This window comes from Emys orbicularis, chromosome 3 (genome assembly GCF_028017835.1).
Source record: "Emys orbicularis isolate rEmyOrb1 chromosome 3, rEmyOrb1.hap1, whole genome shotgun sequence".
Classification (NCBI taxonomy): domain Eukaryota; kingdom Metazoa; phylum Chordata; order Testudines; family Emydidae; genus Emys; species Emys orbicularis.
The window spans coordinates 108,691,805-108,716,887 of NC_088685.1; the positions used below are offsets into that span (position 1 = coordinate 108,691,805).

General features: G+C 39.0%; 1 protein-coding gene across 5 annotated transcripts in view; it reads right to left on the bottom strand.

The window, feature by feature from the left end:
• Positions 1-25,083, bottom strand: part of REPS1 (RALBP1 associated Eps domain containing 1) — a 119,494-nt gene that overhangs the window by 58,545 nt on the left and 35,866 nt on the right. For all 5 annotated transcript variants that reach the window (XR_010561281.1, XM_065400385.1, XM_065400384.1 and 2 more), the window contains exons 4-8: positions 14,513-14,666; positions 2,467-2,594; positions 1,779-1,941; positions 1,394-1,457; positions 314-468 (exon numbers count right to left, since the gene is read on the bottom strand). Coding sequence is in view for 4 of the 5 variants with exons in the window: in XM_065400385.1 (XP_065256457.1) it covers positions 314-468; positions 1,394-1,457; positions 1,779-1,941; positions 2,467-2,594; positions 14,513-14,666 (664 nt within the window). In the remaining variant the exon portion in view is untranslated. The remainder of the gene's footprint in view (positions 1-313; positions 469-1,393; positions 1,458-1,778; positions 1,942-2,466; positions 2,595-14,512; positions 14,667-25,083) is intronic.

Below are 25,083 nucleotides of genomic sequence, written 5' to 3' on the forward strand. Positions count from 1 at the left end.
TATAGGTAACATTGGCTATAGGTAATATTTTCACCAGCATTTATATGACTTAGGAGCCTAAGTTCTATTTTCAAAAGTGACTTTGGTATTTAAGTACTAAGCATTAAAACTCAAGTCAAGCAAGCACTTTTGAAAGTTTTACCCTCATGTATTACATGACTCAGGAGAGTGGATCATTTCATGTACCATCACAAAATAAGTTTAAACTTCTAAGTTTATTTGCAGTTCTGCAAATACCAGCTATTTGATTGTAACTGTAACTGGATTGTCATCTGGACATACAATGAAGTTTCTTTAGCAACACACATCTTACCTGTTGTGTCTTCCAAATCAATCAGTTTGGGCATTAAACTTTCAGGTAGTTTTTCAGGTAAGTCATAGCCATTCTTCCTAGCAACTACCAGATGAAAAGCAGCACAGAACTCATCCAGTGTCAATGCGCCATCTTTATCAAAATCAGACAGTTCCCTAAAAGGAAAACTTACTATAAATAAAATCAAATTCCTCTCTAAGTCATTTTATTTTCAGATTATATACTTTTGTTGCCTTATCTGAAAGATTGTTAGATGTGTGTTTTATATAATTCCATTTCCCATGTTAATACTTAGGACCTACAGTGCTATGCATTTTGAGTGTTCTTTAACAGAGATGAGTCCTCATTAATGACAGGTTTTAAAATTAATGACTGGGTTTAAACTCATTTCATATTACATTGCTAAGTCTTTAGTTTACTATCCTTATTTTCTGCATTTTTAAGCACTGATGGTTCTGCTCAGCACTATCTGCATCAAGTAAGTTAATGGCAGATTATAATACAGCAGTTTTTCAGCATGTAGATATTACAGTCTGACACTTTACATACTTTTATTTAATGAGGGAACAATCTTATTTAAATTAGAATCCAAAATGTAAGTTATCTGAAGAGCTAATGAAGGAGACAAAATCTGTTGTGGACAAGTTATTGAATGAGCATGTCTGGCATTGTAGCACTCATTCTACACTGAAATGAAGAGTAAGATTTGTGTTTAAGTCGTTGTGGGACTTTAACAAATTTACCCAGAAGCATGTGTGACTAAATGAAATACGCATGACAAAAATGCGTCTTTTTCCATGCAATTTCAACACATTTTGGTTGTGTGAAGTACCTGACATTGTGGGCTCTAGCTCCCTGGTAAGTAGGGGCCAAGTCCTGATCCCACTGAAGTCAGTGGAAAATGTAATATTGTCTTAAATGGGAACAGGATTGACACTAGAATAGCACTGGCATTTTGTGCAGGTGACACTTTCTAGGAAGGAAGATGAGAGGTGCTGACTGATTGTCAGACAAGCTCTAATATGAAATAGCTGCAGTTCTCAAAAATAGCTACCCCAAACTTTGACACTTCACACTTACCAAATGTGAGAAAGCTCAAGAATAGGTAGTTTTGATTTGGTAAAAAATTCTTTAGCTGCAGACCCTGAAATATTAAAACAATAATGCTTAATATTTATTGCAAGCTTACCAACCTAAGGCTCTTAAAGTTTATGGTAAAAACAATTAAACAATTTAGCAAAGGGTGCTAATTAGAAGAGTAAGACTGACAAAGCTGACCTATTATACAGAAAAATTAGTTTCAAAGCTTCAGTTTTTTAATCACAGTGGAGCTGTATTGTACCAATAATTTAGTAAAGATAGGACTTCTTACAAAATGGTATATAAATCCATGTCCACCAGCACGCTGTCTTTGAGAATACAAAATTGCTATACCTATAGTAACTTCTGTGTTTAAAGAACTCACCTGGAATAAATCCGTTTAGATCAGGTTGAATGGTTTTAAACTGATTTACATAATACTGCCTTTGTTCATCAGTTATTTTCCAGGGATCATCATAACTACTCGATTGCCTACGAATTTCATTTGCAGTTGTAGCTGATGCTACAGTTCGTACTGTTGTCTGGTCCTGCAATGAAACATTTTTTCCTCAGTATTATCTGTCTAAAACAATCACATGGACTGCCATTGTCTCTAGACTACTTGCCTTCAAAGCTTAGTTATTTCTTGTAGAAGTTTAAGTGTTGCAGGAAGCTGTCAGCAGATTGCATATTTGGGACTATCAAGCTATAGGAAATATTTCTGCACATTAAATGGTGTAGAAGTGACTGCAATTATGTAAGCAACAAAAAGGTATGGAGTGTATGCAGAGAAAGCGAAGTACAAATATTCTCAGTTACTTTTAAATTTGGCTTTTCAAATGTTAGCAAATTTTTAATTTTGAAAAAAAACTTTCCTAGATAAAAAGGTATAGTATTTAACAACTCAATGATACAGAAGTATCTGTTGGGTAAATAAGCGTAGAACAGATTTCTGACCTCCACAACATAGTAAATTTGGGTCCACAGTATGAGTCTGCAGTGAAAGTATGAAAGATGATTGCAACATTAATTTGAATGAAGCAAATCAAATGAATACCAATAAAATGTCACACCTGGACAGAAGCAGGATGCATGGCTAAAAGAGTACTGGTTGGTGGGGTATCTGCAAAACTGACCCAGTTTTCTTGATGTGGTGGCGGGGAATGGCCAGACCATATGGAATCACCAGTAGTAGATGAGCCTGAAAGCAAAAGAAACAGTTCCCTTTCAAAATATAACAACCTGAAAAAATTTTAAGAAAACTTTAGCTGGACAAAGTCCATGGAAAACTGAAATAAACGTGCTTCTTAGAAAAGCACAATAAAATTGTGACGATAATCACAAACCAGACTGTAGTAATGTGAAAAAAATGCAAAGCTATTCTCCAATGCCTTATTGTGTATTAGTATTCTATACTGAACAATACTCCTTTAAATATAAACTGTAAAGGAAAAGGAAGGGATTGCTTACTGTCACTGGTATTTATAAATATTAAGAAAAATCTGGGTTGTGAACATGTGCTATATCAAGAATAATTAAAATGAAACTTCTTCATATTTTTCCCTTCAAAGAGAGAGAACTGAGAAGAGAAACCAAACATTGTACTGAGAGGCAAAGAAACTAATTCAGTTACTTAAAGTTATCATACAGCATTCCTGCAATTCAGATATCTTGTGCTATTTCTATTTTTTTTCCTTCTTAATGTTTTGATTTGTAATTCCAGCAACAGCTCATTTTTGGGCATCAGTTTTCTTGATATCTATAATTTAATAACTTAACTCTGTTGCTAACGCAGTGTGACACTTACTCAACAATACTTGCATCTCAAGTCGGTAAAGTTATGTAACATGGTGGTTGAGAGGCTTACCAAAAGCCTTACAGACTTGTTTTTCATAAATGTGTTCTGTTCAGTTAACTTATTTTGATTATGTAGTCTTGGATGTTCAGTCCTTTAATAACTTAATTATACAGATGTTTAAATATCTATGGCAACTTTTTTTTTGGCATCTGAGTCACCCAATGCCAGGGGTATAAAAGTCTCAAGCTTCTCCAAAGTTGTGATTCAATAAAAAAAAATTGAGGAAGTCCTGGGAAGGAACAGGACAATCAGGAAAATTTTAAAAATTTGGAAGAATCACAAGAGACAGGTCTGTTTCCTACATCAAGTAGAAAATATTAAACCCCTGGAAGACCAAGGAGCAGTTGTGAAATTGGCTCTCGAAGATTTTAAACAGAATGAAAGTTGTACAGTGCTTTTGTACAACCAAATGCAATACTGAGGTTATATTAAATTCTCACAAGCACATTTCTACCTCATGCATCCAATGCTATAGATGCAGAAAGTAGGTTCATAACTTGCTATTGGACTGTCTCATGATACAATCATGAAGCCTACACTGCACATCTGAAGAAAGGAGAAAACATTCACCACATTATAGTCTGTCAGCTCTTCAACTTGGATCCAATTTTATGCAGCAAGAACAATTAAGCTGTTCCTAAGATGGGTGTCCATAAATGAATTACCATGAGAGAATTTTGTATATACAGGTAGTTCTTTCATGGAAGTTAAGAATTATCAACAGATCCAGGTTCATGGAGATTATGGATAGAGAACAGGTCATCGATAGTGAACAGAATGGGCAACCCCCCCCAAAAAAACCTTGCAGGTAACGAGACAACTAAAATGTTAAGAAAAAACTGTTACTGGGACTATTTATACGTAATTCCAGAATTACTCTACATTTATACGTATTAAGATTAAGTGTGATGAAACTACCCTTTAGGCTGGGGACTTGATTAGAGAATATTAAGTCACTTTTTTCCAGAAAAGAGACACAGAAAACTACTCAGAAAAACAAAAACTGTTCAGAAAACTTTTACCTGTTACTGTGGTGTGCACAGTAAATTGTTGGGGTCTACTATACTTTACATACTATATAAGAAAAAATACAGGACATTACTTAGATTTGTTTCTGGAGAGCTTTCTCCCACTTGAAAGTGGGGAAAGTCTTACATAAGGGGAGATATTAGATTTCTTTGTTTCTTCTAGCTATCATTGTAATTAAGTTTCAACTATATTAGTAGGCAAAAGGTGCTACAATCCACACCCTAAACATTAAACTGTGTTTGGGATTACTAGCTGGAACTATTATTTTAGTTCTCTAGTGTACACACTACTTCATTAGACCCATTCCTTGTATGCCAGTGAGCTAAAGCAGTGTTTATCCAACAGTGCTGAGAGTAAAGGGGGTGGTGATCTCTCAAGTTGCTCTCTGCCTCCAAACTCTTCTCCAGCAGCTAGCCTAATTAACCAAAAAATTCATAGGAGGATGTTTTCATAGAATATCTGGGTTGGAAGGGACCTCAGGAGATCATCTAGTCCAACCCCCTGCTCAAAGCAGGACCAATCCCCAGGCAGATTTTTGCCCCAGATCCCTAAATGGCCCCCTCAAGGAGTGAACTCACAACCCTGGGTTTAGTAGGCCAATGCTCAAACCACTGAGCTATCCCCCCTCCCCAATAAATCATCTCCCTCCACCTGTGACCTGCACACAGTGTCTCTACCCCTGGCTCCTGCAGCTTAATAATACTGAGCCCTTTGTATCTGCAGAGCTCCAGGCTGGGTTCCACCCTCCTCCTTAGATTACCGATGGGGTAACTGAGGCATGAGGAGGCTAAGTGACTTGCCCAAGAGATAAGCATACGTAAGCAGTGGCAAAGCTGAGAAGCCAAGTGTCCCAATTCCCACCTCCAGTGCTATATGCCCTGCCCCAGGCAGATGGAGAATACATGCCATGAATCCTGGGCCAGGTTCTTAATCTTGTGAATGAAACCATCATCCCCGGCTCTACGGAGCCACAAGGACTGGTTGGCACGCTGAGGCGTGTAAGACAGAGGATGGGGGGTTGGGGCAGTGAGAGGATATATTTATTAATCAGGGGAGTGGCAGAAATTTTAACAAATGTTAGACGTTAAGTAGGAGCAGCTCAGCTAATGCATCTCAGAAGAATTTCTCTTCATGTTTCTGTGCCTGTGGTAGGCCCCACAGATAGTGATCCAAATCTTCATTCAGTTCTTCATCTCACCTCTGAGATGCTTTGAGCAGTGGTTACAGCAAGACTGGGGGAATAGGTGGGATCTGAAATTGCTCCCATTCCTGTAAGTTTTGTCAGGTCTGCAGTTGGACAAAGTTCTGGACAGAGGCAGAGCTTAGTCCCCATCCTGAACATGAAGTTCAGCTACAGGGCAGGATTCACCTGCCTAAATAGAAGCAGAATTACAAGAGCGGATTTAAAGATGTACAATATCTGCAAATGCAAAACAAATTCAAAAACATGTATTGCAAATACTATAGTACAGAGTTTTTACATAACTTTACCAAACAGTTTAATTTAGTTGGTCTGCCAGGGATGCCTACTTTAACTATAGTGGATGAGGGGTAGTTGAACTTTCCAAGTTAGTCTTACTGGGTATGGAGGTCTGAGAGAACCTGCCACCTCCCCCTCAACTACTGGCTTCCCTCTTGGATCCTGCAGACCTGAAACAAAACTCGCTAAAGTCAATGGAAGGCTTAAATGAGTTACGGTTCCTGGATATCTTAAGTTAATGTCTTCCTACTTCTACTGCTCCTGTGTTATGTTTACTAAATCTTGCCTGCTTGCTTTGCTTTTGCTGTGCATTGTCAGCCAGTTGCTAATGAGAAGACAGCTTCCTTCATGATGAGTTTTTACAAGCTTCAATTTCACACAACAAAACTGGATTCTGTAGTGATTATCAGACTATCACCTGTAGTATTTCTATTCACTTCAGAATAATGGTTCGGCATTTCTATACCATCTGTGCAGGACTATAGCATCAAAGAACTAACTGCAATCATTGCTTTTGCATGGGTAGGCTTGGAAGGATTCTATTTTTATTTTATAAATTTGAACAGGTAGTTGATTTATTCAAAAGTGCCAGTATTCTATTTTTATCCGGTCTTATTTTTTTACACTAAACAGGAAATACAAAATCCTCACAGATACTGACTTGTATTCTTTTATTTCAGTGTAAGTTTAGCAACTTATTATGGATTAGTTTTTTATGTGAACAGATGGATCAAAGTTATACATATTACACCTGGCTTAATACTGATACACTAAATGCATATGATTTTTTTTTGTGCTGATTAAAGAATTAAATATTTTAAACATGATTTTATACCCTCAAACACATCTGGTTATTCAAAGTTTAGTGACTGCCAAAGAGGATAAATTGAGAAATTAAGTCTTACATTTTATTGACTGCCAGATGAAGTTAACAGCAAAAAAAGTGTACAAGTTATCTGAAAATTTTACCTTTAGAAGTGCCTAACTGACAAAGTCCCACTGACTTTCAAGTGGACGAGGCTCCTAAGTGATTTCTGAAAATGGGACTGGCTCCTAAGTCACTTATGAAAGTTTTACCCTTCTCATATACTTTAACTTTTTATTCCTTAATTTCAATTAAGACTGAATTCTTCACAGGCTTTTAGGTGAAGAGAAAAATGGACAATTACTCACATTTATCAGATTTTAACGGAAATCTATCCTTCCAAGCCTAGTCATAGTAAATACTTGCCATATACTTCCAAAACTCTGGTTTCACCTGAAACAGTAAACAGTTACATATTCAATCAATTTGAATTGTGGCACTAGAATTCCCTGGGGAAAACCTGGTAGCACCAAATTAATTACTACATCTTTTAAGTAATCTTACGGTATCAGCAGAATGGTTTTCTTTTTAGCTACAGTAGCCTTTCCAACAACAATCGTTTTGTTCTTCTGGTTGCTTTACCATTCACTATTGTTGGTATATGGATTTTTGGGGGGGGAGTGGGGGCGCGGCGGGCGGGCTGTGAACAAGTGAATAAAGGTTATTTACTTTTAACTTTTCGAGAATCACCTCTGTGCCTGCACACGTGAGTTGGTGCTCTCTGGTGTTGAGTTCACATAAATTCTACCAAAGCCATGTCCATTTGGGCTGGAGAAGTGACCCTAGTGACATCAACATATGACATTTGAGTACAGCCCCTAACCACCTCAACTCCTTCTCCTGAACTACTGAGAAGACTCTTGAAGGAAGTTATCAGTAAAGTACTTTCTCTTTACTGTCCCACAGTCCTTCAAGGTCCTGTGTGCATGCACACTTGTGGGAGAGTAAAGAGCAACACCTCTTGGAATGGATGGAAGTCCGAGGAGGTCTCAAGTCTTGCATCTAACTCTGAGAATAAGTCTAATGCACAGTGCTTAGTAAAAATGTGAACTGAACTCCATGTGGCTGTACTATATATTTCTCCTATGGGAATTTGTCTTTAAACAGGTAACTGAAACAGCAGTAGCAGGGTGGATAAAAATCAATGATTTAAATAAAAAAAATCCAATATTTTTTATTTAAATGGGTTTTTTTATTTAAATGCTTTTTGAGGGGAAAAAACCTATCTAAAGATAGTTTTAATTAAGACACCTTATAGCTCAAAGATATCTCATCACGGAATAGGGATTATAAATTCTAATTCTATAGTAGGAGACAATATAATCATGTAATGTTTAATAAAAGTTTTGTAAATGAGTTCCAATAGTTCATGGATTAGGGGGTTTCAGGGGCTTCTGTATAAATTATTTAGGTTAATCTTTCTATCTACCCAATGGGACACTGTGCTCAGTCTAGAAGATACCATCAGAGATGCTTAGTTTTGCAGTTTTCAATCTGTGGATTTGTGTCTCCAGAGATAACATGCTTGTTAACAGCAAAAATGTTTTAAATTAAATTAATATATAGAGGTGAGAAATAACAGACCTCAACCCTATTGTCCCTCAGCAAATTTGTGTACACAGAGTCAATCCCTTACCTCTCTCTAAAAGTGCAAAGTTTCAAAAAGTTCAATGAATAGAAGATTGTTGGGGACGGAATAGATATGGACAAGGAGAAGCCTGGAGATAAATGTGAGAAGGGAGGGACAGGCAGTAGAAACAAAAGTGAAACTGTTTGAGCAGCATATTCCAAAAGTCTTGAGGTCTTTCTGAGTGTAGCCTTCATTGATTTGAGATCTACCATAGCATTCTCTCACTAGAAGGGAAAACCTATAATGGCGGCAGGCCGTAAGAGAGACCCAGTTTGGGAATAATTTAATGAAGTTCCTCTACCTGTGGGTAAGACAGGCATGCGTGCAAAATGCAAACAGTGCAACAAAGAAATGCAAGGCCTGGTTGCCTGAAACAACATCATGAAAAGTGTGCCTTCTCAGGAGGAAACTGCGTTGAAGATGATGAAAGGAACATGTCTGAACATGCAGGATCTTTGGGTTGGTAAACTTTTTTATTTCATACTTCTTTCTTAAGGACTGCCTGTCTTCCTTCTGGAAGATTCTTGAATTCTCATGATTGAGCAAAATATATAGTTGTTACTCTATGGTACTAACATTTTAGATGCAGTTGTGATAAAAAATAAATAGCTGAAATAGGCAGATCTTCCTTTTACAATTTCACCTTTAAAGTAGTACTGAGTGTCAGTGAATGCAATGAGTAATACTACATTGTATGGTAATAATAATTAAATAACTGCATTGACTTATTTTGTTTAGGAGAATTCATCCTCAACATACAGGATTCTGAAGACTATCCACCTTCAAGATCACCATTTTCTATAGTTTCAATTATTCATTTTCTGATATAGCTGTAAAACTAATCTGAAAAGTTTCCAAAATAAATCACTTTAAAAATGTATATAGTGTGTACCTTCTAAAAATGAAACCTACATCTATCTCTGAGTTGTGAAGAATATGTATTAAGGTTTAACAACCAGAAAGAATGCACTTTTATGGAGATATCCATGATTAAATCGGGTCTTCTTGACTAGTGATTTAAATCAATCTGATTTAAATCAAATCCACCCTGAGCTGTAGTTTATGTGGAATGGGCTTTAATTCCTCTCACACCATATGCCACACTGATAAAGTTCCCAAGGAAACTGTTTTGGTAAGAGTTCCATTTCTAGCCCTATTATATTATGAAGTAACAGACCTTAAAATGGTGTCACTTGATTACCATCTTATTCTGCCATGCAACTTCAACCATCACTTCATTTCTGAAAAGCTTTTAGCAGCCAACTTTCTAGCTGCTGGATCTGGAGTTTAAACTGCCATGCAAAAGGAAAAAAAAGTTTGTGCTGTTTTTTCTCTTGATTAGGTATAAAGGCATGATTTTTGTGTGTGTGGAAGGAGAACCTGTTTCCTTTTCATAAGAAATTCAAGCATCGTTTTGTTTTTTTCCTGGGAAACTCTGGAGAACTGGAGTAGTAATAGGTTTGTGACAGATCAATAACTGAAGCTTAGTTTGAGAAGGGAAGCAATTTTATTCTGATTATTTAAAACCGTTTTGTTAGCATCTATTTAATTCAAATTCCTGAGAAACACTCAGGAGAACAGACTTTTGTTAGAATAAACTCTACCACTTAATTGGGGGTGGGAATCCACATGGGCCCCCAAGAACTATTCCAGCAAAATCAAGCCAAGACAAGACTTTACATTCCTGAATTTAAGGTAAAAAAAAGAAAAGCTTGCACACACCTTTCAGGCCTTTTTATATCTTAAACAAAAGGACACAAATCCAAGAGCCTCTAAGGGCACGTCTTCACTACCCGCCAGATCGGCGGGTAGCAATCGATCTATCGGGGATCGACTTATCGCGTCTAGTGAAGACGCGATAAAATCGATCCCTGATCGCTCTGCCGTCGACTCCAGAAATCCACCGCGGCAAGAGACGGCAGCGGAGTCGACGGCGGCGCGGCAGCGGTCGACTTGCCGCCGTCCTCACAGCCAGGTAAGTCGACCTAAAATACGCAACTTCAGCTACGCTATTCACGTAGCTGAAGTTGCGTATCTTAGGTCGACCCCCCGCTGTAGTGTAGACCTAAAACTATACAAACCCCTTAGCTTCTAGCAAACTACAAGATCACACTAAAATGGTGTCCTAACTGAAGTACCAGGCAGCAAGATGATAATCAGAATATGATTGTAAGATCCAATCTTTCACCCTGCCTAGGCAACAGTAACAGTCCTGTCTTCAGAAAGGAGTGAACCACAGCTTCCAAATAGTGTGAGGCGTGCAATTCAAACCCTGACAGTAAAAGGAATATTGGACCTTAAAATTATCACTGGCCCCTTGATCTAGTAATCCAATTTTGGCACTGGTCCTAAAAAGCATATAGACAATATCAAATCTGAGAACAGTATAGTTTTTATTCCTTGAGGGGTGACAACACACCCATGAATTAAAGAGTTTGTTTTTCAATGCACACACAGGTGACAATATATTTAAACAAAGAGTTCATACACTTTGGTTATTGGCGTCCAACTAGTGCAAGTTTACTAGCACCAGGAAAGAGTTAATCTACCATATTTCGGCTAAAAGCCTTTCAGCTTTCCAAACTCTAGCAATATTCTGTACTTTATAAAAGGTTTGGTAAGAATCAGTTCCATACATCACCACCCAGATGTTAGTTGGGTCTACGCTTTGACTTGGCCGTCAACACACAGAATAATTAAATGAGCAAAGGAGCACGAAGCTTGGCTAAGGCATTCCTTTAGAAACTGGAAAAGACAAATGGAAGATTAATACCAGCAGAAAAGATAGTTCCGGGATTAAGGCACTGGCCTAGGATATGGAGACCTGGGTTCAAGTCCCTGCCCTACTTTACTTCCTGAATGAGCTTGGGGAATACAGTCTGGTTCTCAGCTCCCCATCTGTAAAACGGAGGTAATAGCCTTTCCATGCCTCAGAGGGGTATTGTAATGATGAATGTACTAAAGACTATATCGTGCTCAGATACTATAGTAACAGGAGGCCAGATGGGTAACTAAAATAGATAATGTTTTTTTCTTGGGTGAATTAAGTTCAATATTCTTAAACATTGAGGGGTTCAATGTAGATCCTGAGGAGACGGTAGTACAGGGACACAGGCAATGACTTGTTCCCTGCAAAAAGGTAACACTAATAATTAGTCCTAAATATCAAGAGAATCCTCTCTAAATCCTAGCATTTGACACACTGGACTTATACCTAGAGAGACCTGGATCACCTGTCTGGATTACAAGTGAAAATATTGTGGTCTCATCTTTAAACCCTCTTGGAACTTTTGGAACGTAACAGAAAAGTGACTCGATTTGACATAATTAGCTGATTATTCAAGAGAGAGACTCAAGACTGAAACAGGAAGGGAATCTCCAAGGTTAGGACTAAGGTTTATTGGCAAAGCTGGATTTGGAATTTTGCAGAGCACTGGCCAACACCATCATTCTAGCCTGTACTATTAGACCCTCACTTAAATAAGAGTACGATCACCACTTCTCTCACACACACACACACACACACCCCTTGTGTGTGTAAAGCACAGCTATGATTCATACCAAGGCACTAGTTGGGTCAAGAAAAGTCTTTCCACTCTGAATCAGGATGGACATGGTTTGCCCTGAGCTACAACAGAATATTAAAACCTATTCTAGCTAGAAACTAGAGATAGGAGATAGCATTAGCAATACAGATAATCCCGCTGCAATGAACAATTTTGAATATGATAAATAGTGTTTCAGTGTAGGAAATATCTGGAGGAAGTGACAAAAGACAGAATTTAAGAGGACTGAGTTTTTGGTCTAATTCTGACAGCTTTTTAGAGTCAGTAAATTAATTTACTGAATAGGCATCCCCCGAATATTTTTGCCAGAACTGACTGTTTAATATGGAATTCTGCAGCAAACTACTGTAGTTATGAAAAATGGATAAAGAGCAAGTTACTGACGAATGCCTGGAGTCCACTGGCTTTGAAAACTGCAAGACAGCCACCAGAAATAGCTCATCTGCATTTGAGCCTGTAAGAATCTAGGTTCTCAAGTATTCTACTATGTGCAGGGGTGAAGAGGGAAGTCAATTTATCCATTAAAAATTGCAAATTAACTAGGGCTTTTACAACAGTTTGACTAAACCTATTCTGTGGTACCCAAATGTATGGCATGTGCACAATGAAGAAACTGTATGATCTTTATATCAGATAATGTATAAGCATGCCTAACTACTAGGGCATGATACTTGTTGGGACAACATCATTGGCACAACCCTCTGCATATGATCTAGGCTTTCTATATGTCCCTGAAAATAAAAACAAAATTTTAGTCTTTTCTTAGGACTTGACAGCTCAAGAAAATACCTTCAACCAATTCTCACATAAGAAGTTCCCTGGTCCTCAAAGTATGGTCATGATTACAATAAAGGATGTACTGAAAAATAGTGGGCCAATTATAAGACACCTTACTAATCATAAGTATTCAAATTAAATATAAAAAATAATCCAAATGCTAATTTAAAATATAATATATTGTAACAAGAAATAATACTAAAAGCAGAAGTGTAACCTGAATTAAGATTTACTTAGAAGTAGAAAACCTGGGAACAGTAGGGGGAGGAGAAAAAAAGGAACTTGTAGAAACACTGGGATCAGACACGATATTTCTTTACTATTCAAAAAGAAACAATTAACACAGGCCTACTGGATGTACCAGCACACAGAGTATCAAACTATTAGTCCACCATAACATAACTCAAACCACAAGACCCTAAGAATTTGGATCTTAAATATACACAGAAGTTCTAGAGAAAGTAAAAAACTCAAAGTATTAAGAAGTGTATCAGTTTTGAAAAAAAATCTGACAAGTTCATTTAACCTACTCTAAGAAAGAAAAGCACAGTTCAAAACATACAGTATAGTAGTGTTATTGCTTTCCCCTCAAGCTGCATTTTTACACAGTGATAGGGAAGATTACCGCTAGTTTCAGGAACATTACTCCTGGGGGAATTCTCCGCCACTGGACACATGCAGAATTCATGTCCCCTCTTTGCCCCAGATGTTTTTTTCCCGCTGCAGAATATAGTTCTGCTGGAGAGGCGCTGCAATTACACCTTTTGCCCACCAGGGGCTGCTGTGGTGCCAGAAGAGAGGGCAACCAGCAGACAGACGGAGGATGGGAGGCTGTGTTCCTCACAATGGGGCCAGGTGAGGAGGCACGGGACAGTCAGAGCAGGGCGCACAGGACTGCTGGGTGGGGGTGTCACAGACTGGGGTTCAGAAGGGCTCAGTAGGGGGGACAGACTGAGGCCGAGGCTCAGGAGTGACAGCATTGAGGCAGGGGCTGAATGGGAGGGGGGCTGAAGGGCCACATGGGTATTGGGGGGTGCAGGACCACATGGGGATTGGATGCAGATGTGCCTGACTGAATGGGAGAGGCCAGTGGTCAGCCAGGGTCTGCACTGGGGAGGTTCCCTAACTCTCTAATAATACTCCTCCCCCAAATTCCTGTTTCATACTTGTCCCACCCACACCCAACAACACTACAGGTTCACCTCCAGGCTCCTTCCCTCTCAGTCATCTCCTCTGTTACTTGTCTCCCCCCAAGCCTTTGCACTGTTTCTGCGGGGTGCAGGAAATAAATTTCTGGATTGTAGTTTAAATGAATTACTCAAAGTTCTGCATTAATATGCCTAGTAAGGAATCTATTTGTCAAAAAAAACCATTTCTTGAATCTTTTTATTTTTTTGGTCTGTATTGTTACAGACATACTTGCTGACAGGTATTTTGAAATAAATTAAAGTAATTGAAACTGGCATTATATTGTGTTATTTTGACAAATAAAATATGCAGAATTTTAAAATATTATCTGCAAATTTTTCGTTTTTTGGTACAGAATTCCCCCAGGAGTAGAACATGTCAGTTTTATCCTGCTATAAATTTCCTTTAGGGACACATGCAACTGTTCCATCCTCTCCCTCCTGCCACATTTTTTGGCATTTTCCACATCAGACTTACGCAATGAGCCTGCCACAGCCGTGCTGCAGATCATGCAGTTTTGGCAGGCACCAATTTAACAGAGTGAACTGCAATTGAGCTGCACTTGTTAATTGTGTACAGAGATACTTCATATTCCTGTCCTTTTTCTGCTACTTATTCTGTCCATACTGAAAATGTAAATCTAAGCTGACCTAAACTTTAAGCTTTTTTTTTTAAAAATCCCACAACGTCAGGCAACACTTGAAGGAAAACATAAGACATTTATACCTGGCTGTGCTTCACTAAATGGAGCCCAAAAAGGCCCAGGTCCAGCAAGAGGTCGTTCATTATTCCCTCCGCTGGGATGGCGGTTGTGCTTCCTCCATGTATGTGGAGAGGTTGGTGGGGATTGCTGTGGTGAAACAACTGGAGATGTGGACTCCTAATAAAACAAAGGAACTTTTAAAAATTCTTGTACTATATCACTAAAATCATAAAAACCTATCGAAAAACCATTATTTCTAAAAACAACTGTTCAATAGATTTAAAATGTTCCTTTTTTGGAACAGGGAAGATTTTAATATTTATAACAGTGACAGAACAGCAGGAGTGAGGCACAGTATAATTGACATATAAATATATGGTATATATTTTCCCACCACCCAGAAGTGCAAATCCATCATGATCTGGACTCACAGCATTCTTGAGGGACAACAATGGGGCCAAATTACACTGGTTTTGCAAATACATGAATATGAAAGACTAGGTGATCGTAAAGCTCTTTCACTTGTGACAGAAGCTGCATTTGAACCCAGGTCTCAAAAGATGAAAGGTTACTAACTGCATAACCCACTATTCCAACTAGCCCATACCAAATGGGTTATATTCAAGCAGTTATCCCCATTTCAAAAGCAAGTTAGAGGTAAACATATCATTTTAAATTAGTAGGCTACCGATATTTAACTTTTTGAAATAATTGCATCTGAATGTTTTTAAACAAAAAGAAAACTGACTCCATCTAGAACACAGCTCACTATTGATCACACCCATATAGTGGCTATGGCATCAGAATGCTTGTGAAGGAAAGTTTTATCCTGCCCAGAACACAAGTGTGTTCACAGCTCAGTTCCCACTGAACAAGGACAGGAATAGAGGATCACATGTGTAATCCCTACGTGAAGTCAGGTCTTCTAAACAAATATTGTCAAGTTGCTCCCTTTCTCCAAAAAGTAGCATGCAGAAAATTGAAAAACATGCTCTCTACAGCTCTGTCTTTCCATTAAACAAATCTCCCAACTCTAACCAAACTATCTAGAAGGCCTTTGTTAATGAATCCAACAGGAGCCTTGTATACAAATAGTGTCACCTGTACTTATGACTACAGTAGTTTAAAACAGCACACAACCTGTTGCAGGAAACAGTATGCTACAGAAGTTATTTACTCCCTGATATCTTGAAAAACAGCATAGAAAAAACTGGAAATACCCTTTAAATCATTCTTCAAGAAATGAGGAATATTTTTATTAATTAAGAATGGTGTTTCCATATTAACTAGCCCATACAGCTACAGACGAGGTTCAACCTCCCATGTAGCCAGTTTAAAGGTGAGCTGGCAAACAAAAGAGTGCTGTTCACTATTCCTTTTTGATCTATAAACATAATCAACACTATAATGACATCAAAGAAAGGTGAATCAGGTCTCCCAGAGAGCAAAAAGCTTAAAAAACATCAGTACCTGATTTCAGTATAAGACAACTGCACACTTTGAGGCACTTTATATATTAAATAGGCAATAAAAGTCACAAGTTTTCTTTTTCTCTGCAGTTCACCCTTAAGGCAGCAAGATTAATGTTGACTAGATACATAAGCTACCTTTCCCAGAACTCTTAGGCTTGGTCTACACTTACCCCCCAAGTCGAAGTAAGGTACGCAAATTCAGCTACGTGAATAACGTAGCTGAATTCGACATACCTTACTTCGAACTTACCGCGGTTCAGACGCAGTCCACACGCGGCAGGCAGGCTCCCCCGTCGACTCCGCGGTACTCCTCTCGTCTAGCTGGAGTACCGCAGTCGACGGCGAGCGCTTCCTGGTTCGATTTATCGCGTCCACACCAGACGCGATAAATCGAACCCGGAACTTCGATTGCCAGCCGTCGAACTACCGCGGTAGTGTAGACATACCCTAAGAATGTACTTAAGGGTATACTAAAACAGCTCAGGTCAGCTTCAGAAAAAAAAAACATCCAAGAAAATTTCACCCAGAAATTAAAACAGGACAAGCATTTAAGAAATAGTTTATCAACTACTGTTAAACCTGATGTTTGGTAGCCCAGCTTCAAGATTGAATGTGTAGACTAGACTGAGCTCGATTGTATGTGGGTGAATTATTAGACTATCCTAGTCTCAGGCACTACCTTTTTCATCTTGCCAAAAATTCATAAACCAGCATGCTGTGAGAGTTTAATACTCTACAGTTATACAATTGATGGTGCAAGAATCCCAGACACTTCCCATTCCTCAACACAGGTTTCAATCTACATGTGATAATTTCACAACAGATTCTAAAACAAAACCTTTAGGGCCATGATTCATTAAATTCTAAGCTGCTTGTTACAAACGGTCTCATCCCTTTTCCTTTGGTTTCCATGCCCACTGGGTTACAGATAGGCCCAGTGTATTCTGCAGTTATGCTTGTGGTTGCAAGGGAGGCCTGCTATTTAATATCTCAGTTATATCTTCACTGTGAGTTAAAAAAGTAACTTCCAAAGAAACATGGAAGAAAGGATAGTCAGTGGGAATCTACAGAAATAGTGTACTTAGAAAACGCCAGTTCAGTTACTGGTAAGTGAGCTTCCTTCTACACAATGAAATTTTGTTGTTTTTTTGTATGTTTTTTTTAAGTTAAGTTCAAAAGGAGGAATGCGGTGGTAAATCTCTGAAGGACCACCTCCAGCATAACCCCGGCCACAAATTATGGAAGTTTTCAGCAAAAAAATGATTCAGTTACAGGTGAAAAAAGATTGAGAACAATTTCTCTAACAACTAGGGCCTTATTACCTTGTGTGGGCTTCTTGGCCTGATGGGTAACGTACAGTAGGCTCTTTTCCTAGTTGGATAATTGGGGCAAGGATTACCTCCCTTTTGGGCTTCCTTCCCCCCTCCTCCAAAATCCCACAAACCACAGAATTCTATAAGGTTTGGTCCTGCCCAGAGAAGAACTTGTGGACATCTTGAGATCTAAACTATGGAACCTCCCTCATCATCTAAATGAGGTCTAGGTAGGATAAATAAAAACAGATAAATTTAAAAAAAAAAATCAGATTAATTTAAATTTGATTTTTTTAAAATTTATATTAAGTCCATTTTTCTTTTTAAAAATAAACCTGTTAATTAAACTTGAAATTATGACAAAAAGCAGCAACTGTGGTTCTTCAAGATGTGTCCCCATCTGGGTTCTCCACTTCAGGTGCACATGCGCGCCATGCACCTATGATTGAAGATTTTCATTAGTAGTATCCATTCGTCCTGCGCATGCACTGCTGATATCCTTGTGCCCCGCACTGAGGCTATATGAGGCTACATGGGCAAACTGCCCTCAGTTCCTTCTCCAACACTGAGCCTCAGAAGGAAGCCTGGAAGCAGAGAGGAAGGAGAGCAGGTAGTGGAGCACCCATAGGGGGACATCTCAAAAAACCAGTTACTGCACAGGGTGAATAATCTCTTCGTCAGGTGACTCCCATGCAGTACCTCCCTAAGGAGGAGGAGGAAGCTTCAGAATTGAGTTCAGAACAGAGAAAAGAAGGAGAAAGTACATAAGGAAGTGTTATTTACTCCTCATAATAGAAGAGCTAGGGGTCACAAAATGAAATTAATAGGCAGCAGGTTTAAAACAAACAAAAGGAAGTATTTCTTCACACAGTGCACAGTAAACGTGTGGAACACTTTGCCAGAGGATGTTGTGAAGGGCAAGACTATTACAGCATTCAAAAAATAACTACATAAGTTCATGGAGGATAGGTCCATCAATGGTTATCAGAGGCTAGGGACACCATCCCTACCCACCCTGCCTGTTTGCTTGAGGCTGGGAAATGGGCAACAGGGAATGGATCACTTGATTACCTATTTTGTTTATTCCCTTTGAAGCACCTGGCATTGGCCAATGTTGGAAAACAGGATACCAGGCTAGATGGACCTTTGGTCTGACCCAGTATGGCTGTTCTTAGGTACTGTCATCTGCCTCATCAGATCTAAAAGCATCAGCTAAGGCATAGTGCCTGGAGAAGGTATGTACAGAAGATCATGTGGCAGCTCTGTGGATCTCAGCAACTGGGAGACTTAAGTAGAGCCATAGACGTAGATTGTGACCTTGTCAAATAAGCTGACATCCCAGCAGGAGTTGGAATGCTGGCTTAATACACTCCAAAATCCATTTCTCATAGTCTTTGGATAGAAATTGCAGACAGATCTGAAAGTTCTGCTAACAAAACCAACAGTCTAAGATTAAACCATTTTGTATATCTCCTATCTAGATAGGGAACTAGATGTCAGGATGGTGTTAGAGTATGGAGTGTGGTCTCCAGGTTGGAATAATGTGGTTTTGGAAAGAAAACTCCTAGGTAAATGATTGATACAGATTAAACTCAGAAGATACTTTAGGGAAAAACCTGAAGTCTGGTTGTAAGGAAACTCTGTCCTTGTAGAATACTGTGAAAGGAGGGTCTGTCATTAAGGCCCCAATCTCTCCAACTCTGTAGGCTCTGTCCTCACTGGTATCGAAGGAGCTCCTCGCCTCTATGGTACCAAGCCTTGAGAACAGAGTGTCTGAGGCTGCTGACCTGGTTGAGCAGCTAAGCCTTTTTGAGGTGGGTGAGCTCTTTTTAGAGCTCTTCTTTTTAGGATCTTTAAAGGTTTCTGAGGCTTTCCCCTTTCTAGGAAGGTGTTGCAATGAAGTCATAGGGGCACTAGAGACCTCCGGGGACTGATGGACAGGGGTTTTTCCTGACACGAATCCAAAGCAGAGCAAAAGGAGCACTCCATTAACAGCTACAGCTTGGTTTCCTGGTTATTTTGTGCCCTGAATTTGAGGGCCAAACAGAAGTTGCACTTCTGTGGGATGTGCAACTCTCCCAAGCAGCAAACACAGAGTGTGCGTCACTGACTGGGGACAGCCTCTCTACATGAGGTAATATTTAAACCTTGGTGAACTGGAAGTGCCTGTGTCAGGGAGATTTCCGTGGAGGAAATAAAAATCTTTTCAGCAACCAGTAACTAACTACAACTAACAAACTGAGCCCTGGTCGACACTACAAAAACTTATGTCTGTATAACTACGTTGCTCAGAGGTGTGGAAAATCCACACCCCCAAACAATGTAGTGATATCGACGTAGCACTGTCTACATCAGGAGTTATGTCGACGGGAAGACGTCTCCTATTGACATAGTGCCACCTCTTGGGGAGGTGGAATACCTATGCCGACAGGAGAAGCTCTCCCGGTGGCATAGTGCTACAGCAGCGCAGCTGCACTGATGCAACACTAAGTTTAGACAAGCCCTAAGTAGAACAAACTCTGCATGAGGAATGCACATGCAGACATGATAAATTCTGTGGCAGGCCGATGCAGTGGAGAAGGAACTGAGAGCAGGTTGCCCATGCAGCCTGACATAGCCTTACTGCTGGGCACGATTATCAGCAGCACATGCATGGGCCAGACAGACAGTGATAATAAAAATCTCCAATCAAAGGTGGGGTGCGTGGGGCACATGCACACCTGAAGTGGAGCATCCATAGGGACACTACTCAAACAAGTAGTTTAGGCCTTAATGTAGGCCTAAACTTATACATTATTAAAATCAAATAAAAATATGCTGTATCAGTGAATTAAATGGTGCTGCCTTTTTAATCACAGAATTTTTTGGGGGGGAATGTAACTTCTTAGGTCTCCTCAAGCTTTATAAATATGTCAATTTCATGTACTGCACTGCAGTATCTTATTATTTTCAAGTCTTTATACTTTTCCAAACATACGTACTTTTAGTTTCTTCTGCAGAAAAACTTTTGGTTTCAGTTTAGCTGGAAGTGCAGAGTATTTTCTACATGTGGATTACTTCATTCAAAGCTGAGAAACCAACTGGGAGTTGAAAAAGCAAGAAAACTTGTTTTCCTGGGAAAGGATGAGATCTAATTCTAAAAACCTGAAGGAATGGGGCCAGATTGTCAAAGGTATTTAGGGTCTTAAAGATGCAAATAGGTGCTTAATTATTATTTTCAAAAGCACCTATCCTGCTTAGATCCTACTCCCATAGATTTTAACTGGAGTTAGGCACCTAACCTGCTTTGGCACTTTTGAAAATCCTACTAAGCACCAAAATGCCTTTGAAAATCTGGCCCAGGGTAAACAGAAACCGTCAATTCACTAACTTTAATATTTCCTTTGTTTAATAAATGAGTTTTGAAGGCAAAATTTGTTTTGATAAAACTTGTTTTTCTTATGCATCCAGAATGTTTAAGGTAATTTTATTTAACTAATAAATAGGGCTCTCAAACAATTACAAAAATAATTGCAATTAATCGCAGGTTTAAGCGCACTGTTAAATAACAGAATACCAATTTAAAATTATAAATATTTTTCGATTTTTTCCCCTACATTTTCAAATATGTTTATTTCAATTACCACACAATACGAAGTGCACAGTGCTCACTTTATGTTAGTTTTGATTAAAAATATTTGTACTGTAAAAAAAGATAATAGTATTTTTCAATTCACTTCATGCAAGTACTGTAGTGAAATCTCTATCCTGAAAGTGCAACTTATTATACATGTAGAATTTTTTTTAAAATAACTACTCAAAACAAAATACTTAAAATTTTAGGGCCTACAAGTCCACTCAGTCCTACTTTTTGTTCAGCCAGTTGCTAAAACGGTTCTCAATCAGGGGTACGCCTATCCCTGAGGGAATGCAGAGGTCTTCCAGGGGGTACATCTAGATATCTGCCTAGTTTTACAACAGGCTACATAAAAAGCACTAGCAAAGACAGTACAAACTAAGATTTCATACAATGACTTGTTTATACTGCTCTATGTACTATACACTGAAACAGAAGTACAATATTTATATTCCAATTGATTTATTTTATAATGAGAAAGTGAGCAATTTTTTAGTAATAGTGTGCTGTAACACCTTTGTATTTTTATGTCTGATTTTGTAAGCAAGTAGTTTTTAAGTGAGGTGAAACTTGGGGGTATCTAAGACAAATCAGACTCCTGAAAGGGGTACAGTAGTCTGGAAAGGTTGAGAGCCACTGTGCTAAGACAAACAACTTTGTTTACATTTACTGGTGATAATGTTTGCTGCCTGCTTCTTATTTACAATGTCACCTGAAAGTGAGAACAGCTGGGTTCTGCTTGATAACGATCCAAAGCAGTGCACCTTCATTTTCATCATCTAAGTCAGACGCCACCCACAGAAGGTGGATTTTCTTTTTTGGTGGTTCAGATTCTGTAGTTTCCACATCTGAGTGTTGCTCTTTTAAGACTTTGACAGCATATTTTCCACGCCTTGTCCCTCTCAGATTTTGGACGGCACTTTAGTTTCTTAAACCTTGGATCGAGTGCTGTAGCAGTCTTTAGAAATCTCATATTGGTACCTCCCTTGCGTTTCGTCATATCTGCAGTGAAAGAGTTCTTAAATCTAACAACATATGCTTGGTCGTCATCTGAGACTGCCATAATACGAAATACATGGTAGAATGTGGGTAAAACCACAGAGCAGGAAACATACAATTCTCTCCCAAGGAGTTCAGTCACAAATTTAATTAACACTTTTTTTTTTTTTTAAATTAGTGTCATCAGCATGGAATCATGTCCTCTGGAATGCTGGTCAAAGCATGAAGGGGCATACAAATGTTTAGCATATCCAGCATGTAAAATACCTTGCAACGCCTGCTACAACAGTGTCATGTGAACACCTGTTCTCACTTTCAGGTGACATTGTAAATAAGTGGGCAGCATTATCTCCCGTAAATGTAAACAAATGTATTTGTCTTAGCTGAACAAAAAGTAGAACTGAGTGGACTTGTAGGCGCTAAAATTTTACACTGTTTTGTTTTTGAGTGCAGTTATGTAAAAAACATTCTACATTTGTAAGTTGCACTTTCACGATAAAGAGATTGCACTACAGTATTTGTACTGAGGTGAATTGGAAAATACTTTTTTTACAGTTCAAATATTTGTAATCAAAAATATAAAGTGAGCACTATACACTTTGTATTTTGTGTTGTAATTGAAATCAATATATTTGAAAATGTGGAAAACATTCAAAAATATTTAGAATACCAATTTAAATTGGTATGCTATTATTGTTTAACAGTGCAATTAAAACTGCGATTAATCGTGCCTTTTTAATCTAATTTGTTGTGTGTTAATTGCTTGAGTTAACTGCAATTGACAGCCCTACTAAAACAATTTTAAAATACTTTCGTACCTTTAATTAAATTCCGAATTTCCATCTCCATACAGTTTGACACAAATCAAATAAAATCATCTAGTAAATAAAGCACGGCATTCACCATATTAAAAAATTTTTAAAAGTAAAAATCTAAATAAAAGTACACTAAGCTACATAATTGGATTTATTGATACACATTTATTTAAGCAAACAGCTAACAAGCAGTATTCAATTTAGCACCCAGGGCTGGCTGCAAATCAACGTGCTTCCATTGTTATTACCAACCAAATGAGAATGAACTAGGCATGTAAAATATTAAATGGTAAACTGGTAAGTATTAGTCCTATCGTTAACTCACCCTAACCATTAACCCCCTGCGCGCAGGTCTCAAACTGGTTCTCCTGCAGCAGAGACCGGCCCCAGCCCCACACCAGCCAGCTGACCCCAGCCCCCTTATCTGGGATTGGTAAATCTGATCAATCCATCTCTAGGCAGCCACAACAGTGATAGGGTATTGCCAGGCCCATAGGTGCCAACTCCATGGGTGTTCCACTGGTGGCCCAGCGCCTCCTGCAGATCAGCTGTTCCGCGGCATGCAGGAGGTGCTGGGGAGGAGAAGGGAAGAGCGAGGGCAGGGCGCGCTCAGGGGAGGTGACTGAATGGGGGCAGGGGAAGGCGAGGCCTTGGAGGAAGGGGTAGTGTGGGGGCAGGGCCTGGGGCAGAGCATCCCCCGCACATTAGAAAGTCAGTGCCTATGGCCAGACCTTCAGAGTAGACTCGACAGTCTTTCATTAGTTAAAGCTATTAGAAAAGTGCTTTTTTTTTTTTTTTGCAATTAGTTTTTATTGAAATGCCAAGAGTTTTGACCAGGTCCATTAATTAGCAAAGCCATTGTTAGTCTCCAAAACCCAAGTGGGTGTTCCTTCATTTCCTGAAAGACCCAGCTATGATCTGATGAAGAAAAAACACCAGAGTTATCTACAGAATGCTCAGAATTTTCATGAAGCTCCCCAGTCACCTATCCCTCCCCTTCCTCCTCTAAAATATTAACTCAGGCAGGGTAGCTTCCAGCAGATTAGGAGTCTGTGCTGTCTTTCTGGACTTTGGAGACAAATTAAGTGACTCAACATGTCCTGCATCTCGGACAAGACATGAAAAGAAGTCTGAGCAAGAAAATACTGGGGCCACATAAGTCACTTTCCCCATAGAAATTAAATTGATAAAAAGGATCATGAGGAAAACAGTCTCCAACCAGCCAGACAATGCCTAGATGGCTACTCAAATCTTAATGGGTGAAATCAGAATCAGGGAGAGAAATCTCAAAGAACTACGCATCTGCCCTTCAGATCACAGCCTGATATTCAAACTTGAAAAGCCACATCTGGAATACAGATTTACAGAGCAGCTCACTTATCCCAATACTAACAGGTTCAAAGGGACAACTAGATTTTTACAGAAATAAGACTAGTACTTTTGAATAGGACACCCAACCCCAGACTGACTGTTTCTCTAAATCAAGAGAATGTCCAATATCATTTTACAAACCTAAAGCCCTCCCGAGACCACATATAACTGCCAATGGTGTACCAGATCAGACAGCAACTTCACTACCAAGCTCCAAGAACCCTCAAAACCAATCCACTTGAGGGCAACATTTACTAGTCTGATCTTAGAGAGGTTACACCAAAATAGATGCAAATCAAACATGGAATCCCAGCAAGTCACTGAAAACAGCTCTAAGTGCTAGGATTGTTTCTCCTTTAAGAAGCCACTTTCTCCTTCCTCAGATCATCTCCCTGCTTTATTCCTTGTTCAATAAGGATGTCCATCAATGGAACAGAGGACTGTTTATATTCTAATGAGAGCACTTCGTACTGATCCACTACAGGGGATCTTTAGGGATCAGATCTGTAGAAAAATATATAGGTTTCAGCCTCTGGGATTCTTAGGAACAAGCCCTTGAGGCCTTCACCACAAGAACAACCTTTAATCATTTGGCTCTACTCCCTCCTCAAGCTGAGTGAATACTGCACAAGGCTGAATGCCCTTTAAATACATTCCTCTACAAATAGCAGGGATACTACACGTTAATCAGCTGCCAGTATTTTACCACAATGTAAGAGGTGTACCTTCTAAAGGCGAAGCACCTCTACATCTACCAATCAGGCCACCAACTATATTAACAGAAAAACCCACTTGTAGGTAGGGTAATATAGTGACAGTTACTAAAAACTATCAAGAACACCAGAAAGAGGGAAGAAACTTGGAATGGATGTTCCAAAGCTGTGCTGGGAAAAGAATAGCCCCATTTATAACCACGGTTTGGAACCACAATTGGTGTGCAAGATCCTAATGTTACATTGTCATCTAATGCAAATTTGTTGTAGGGATCTGCAGAAACACTTTCCCAAA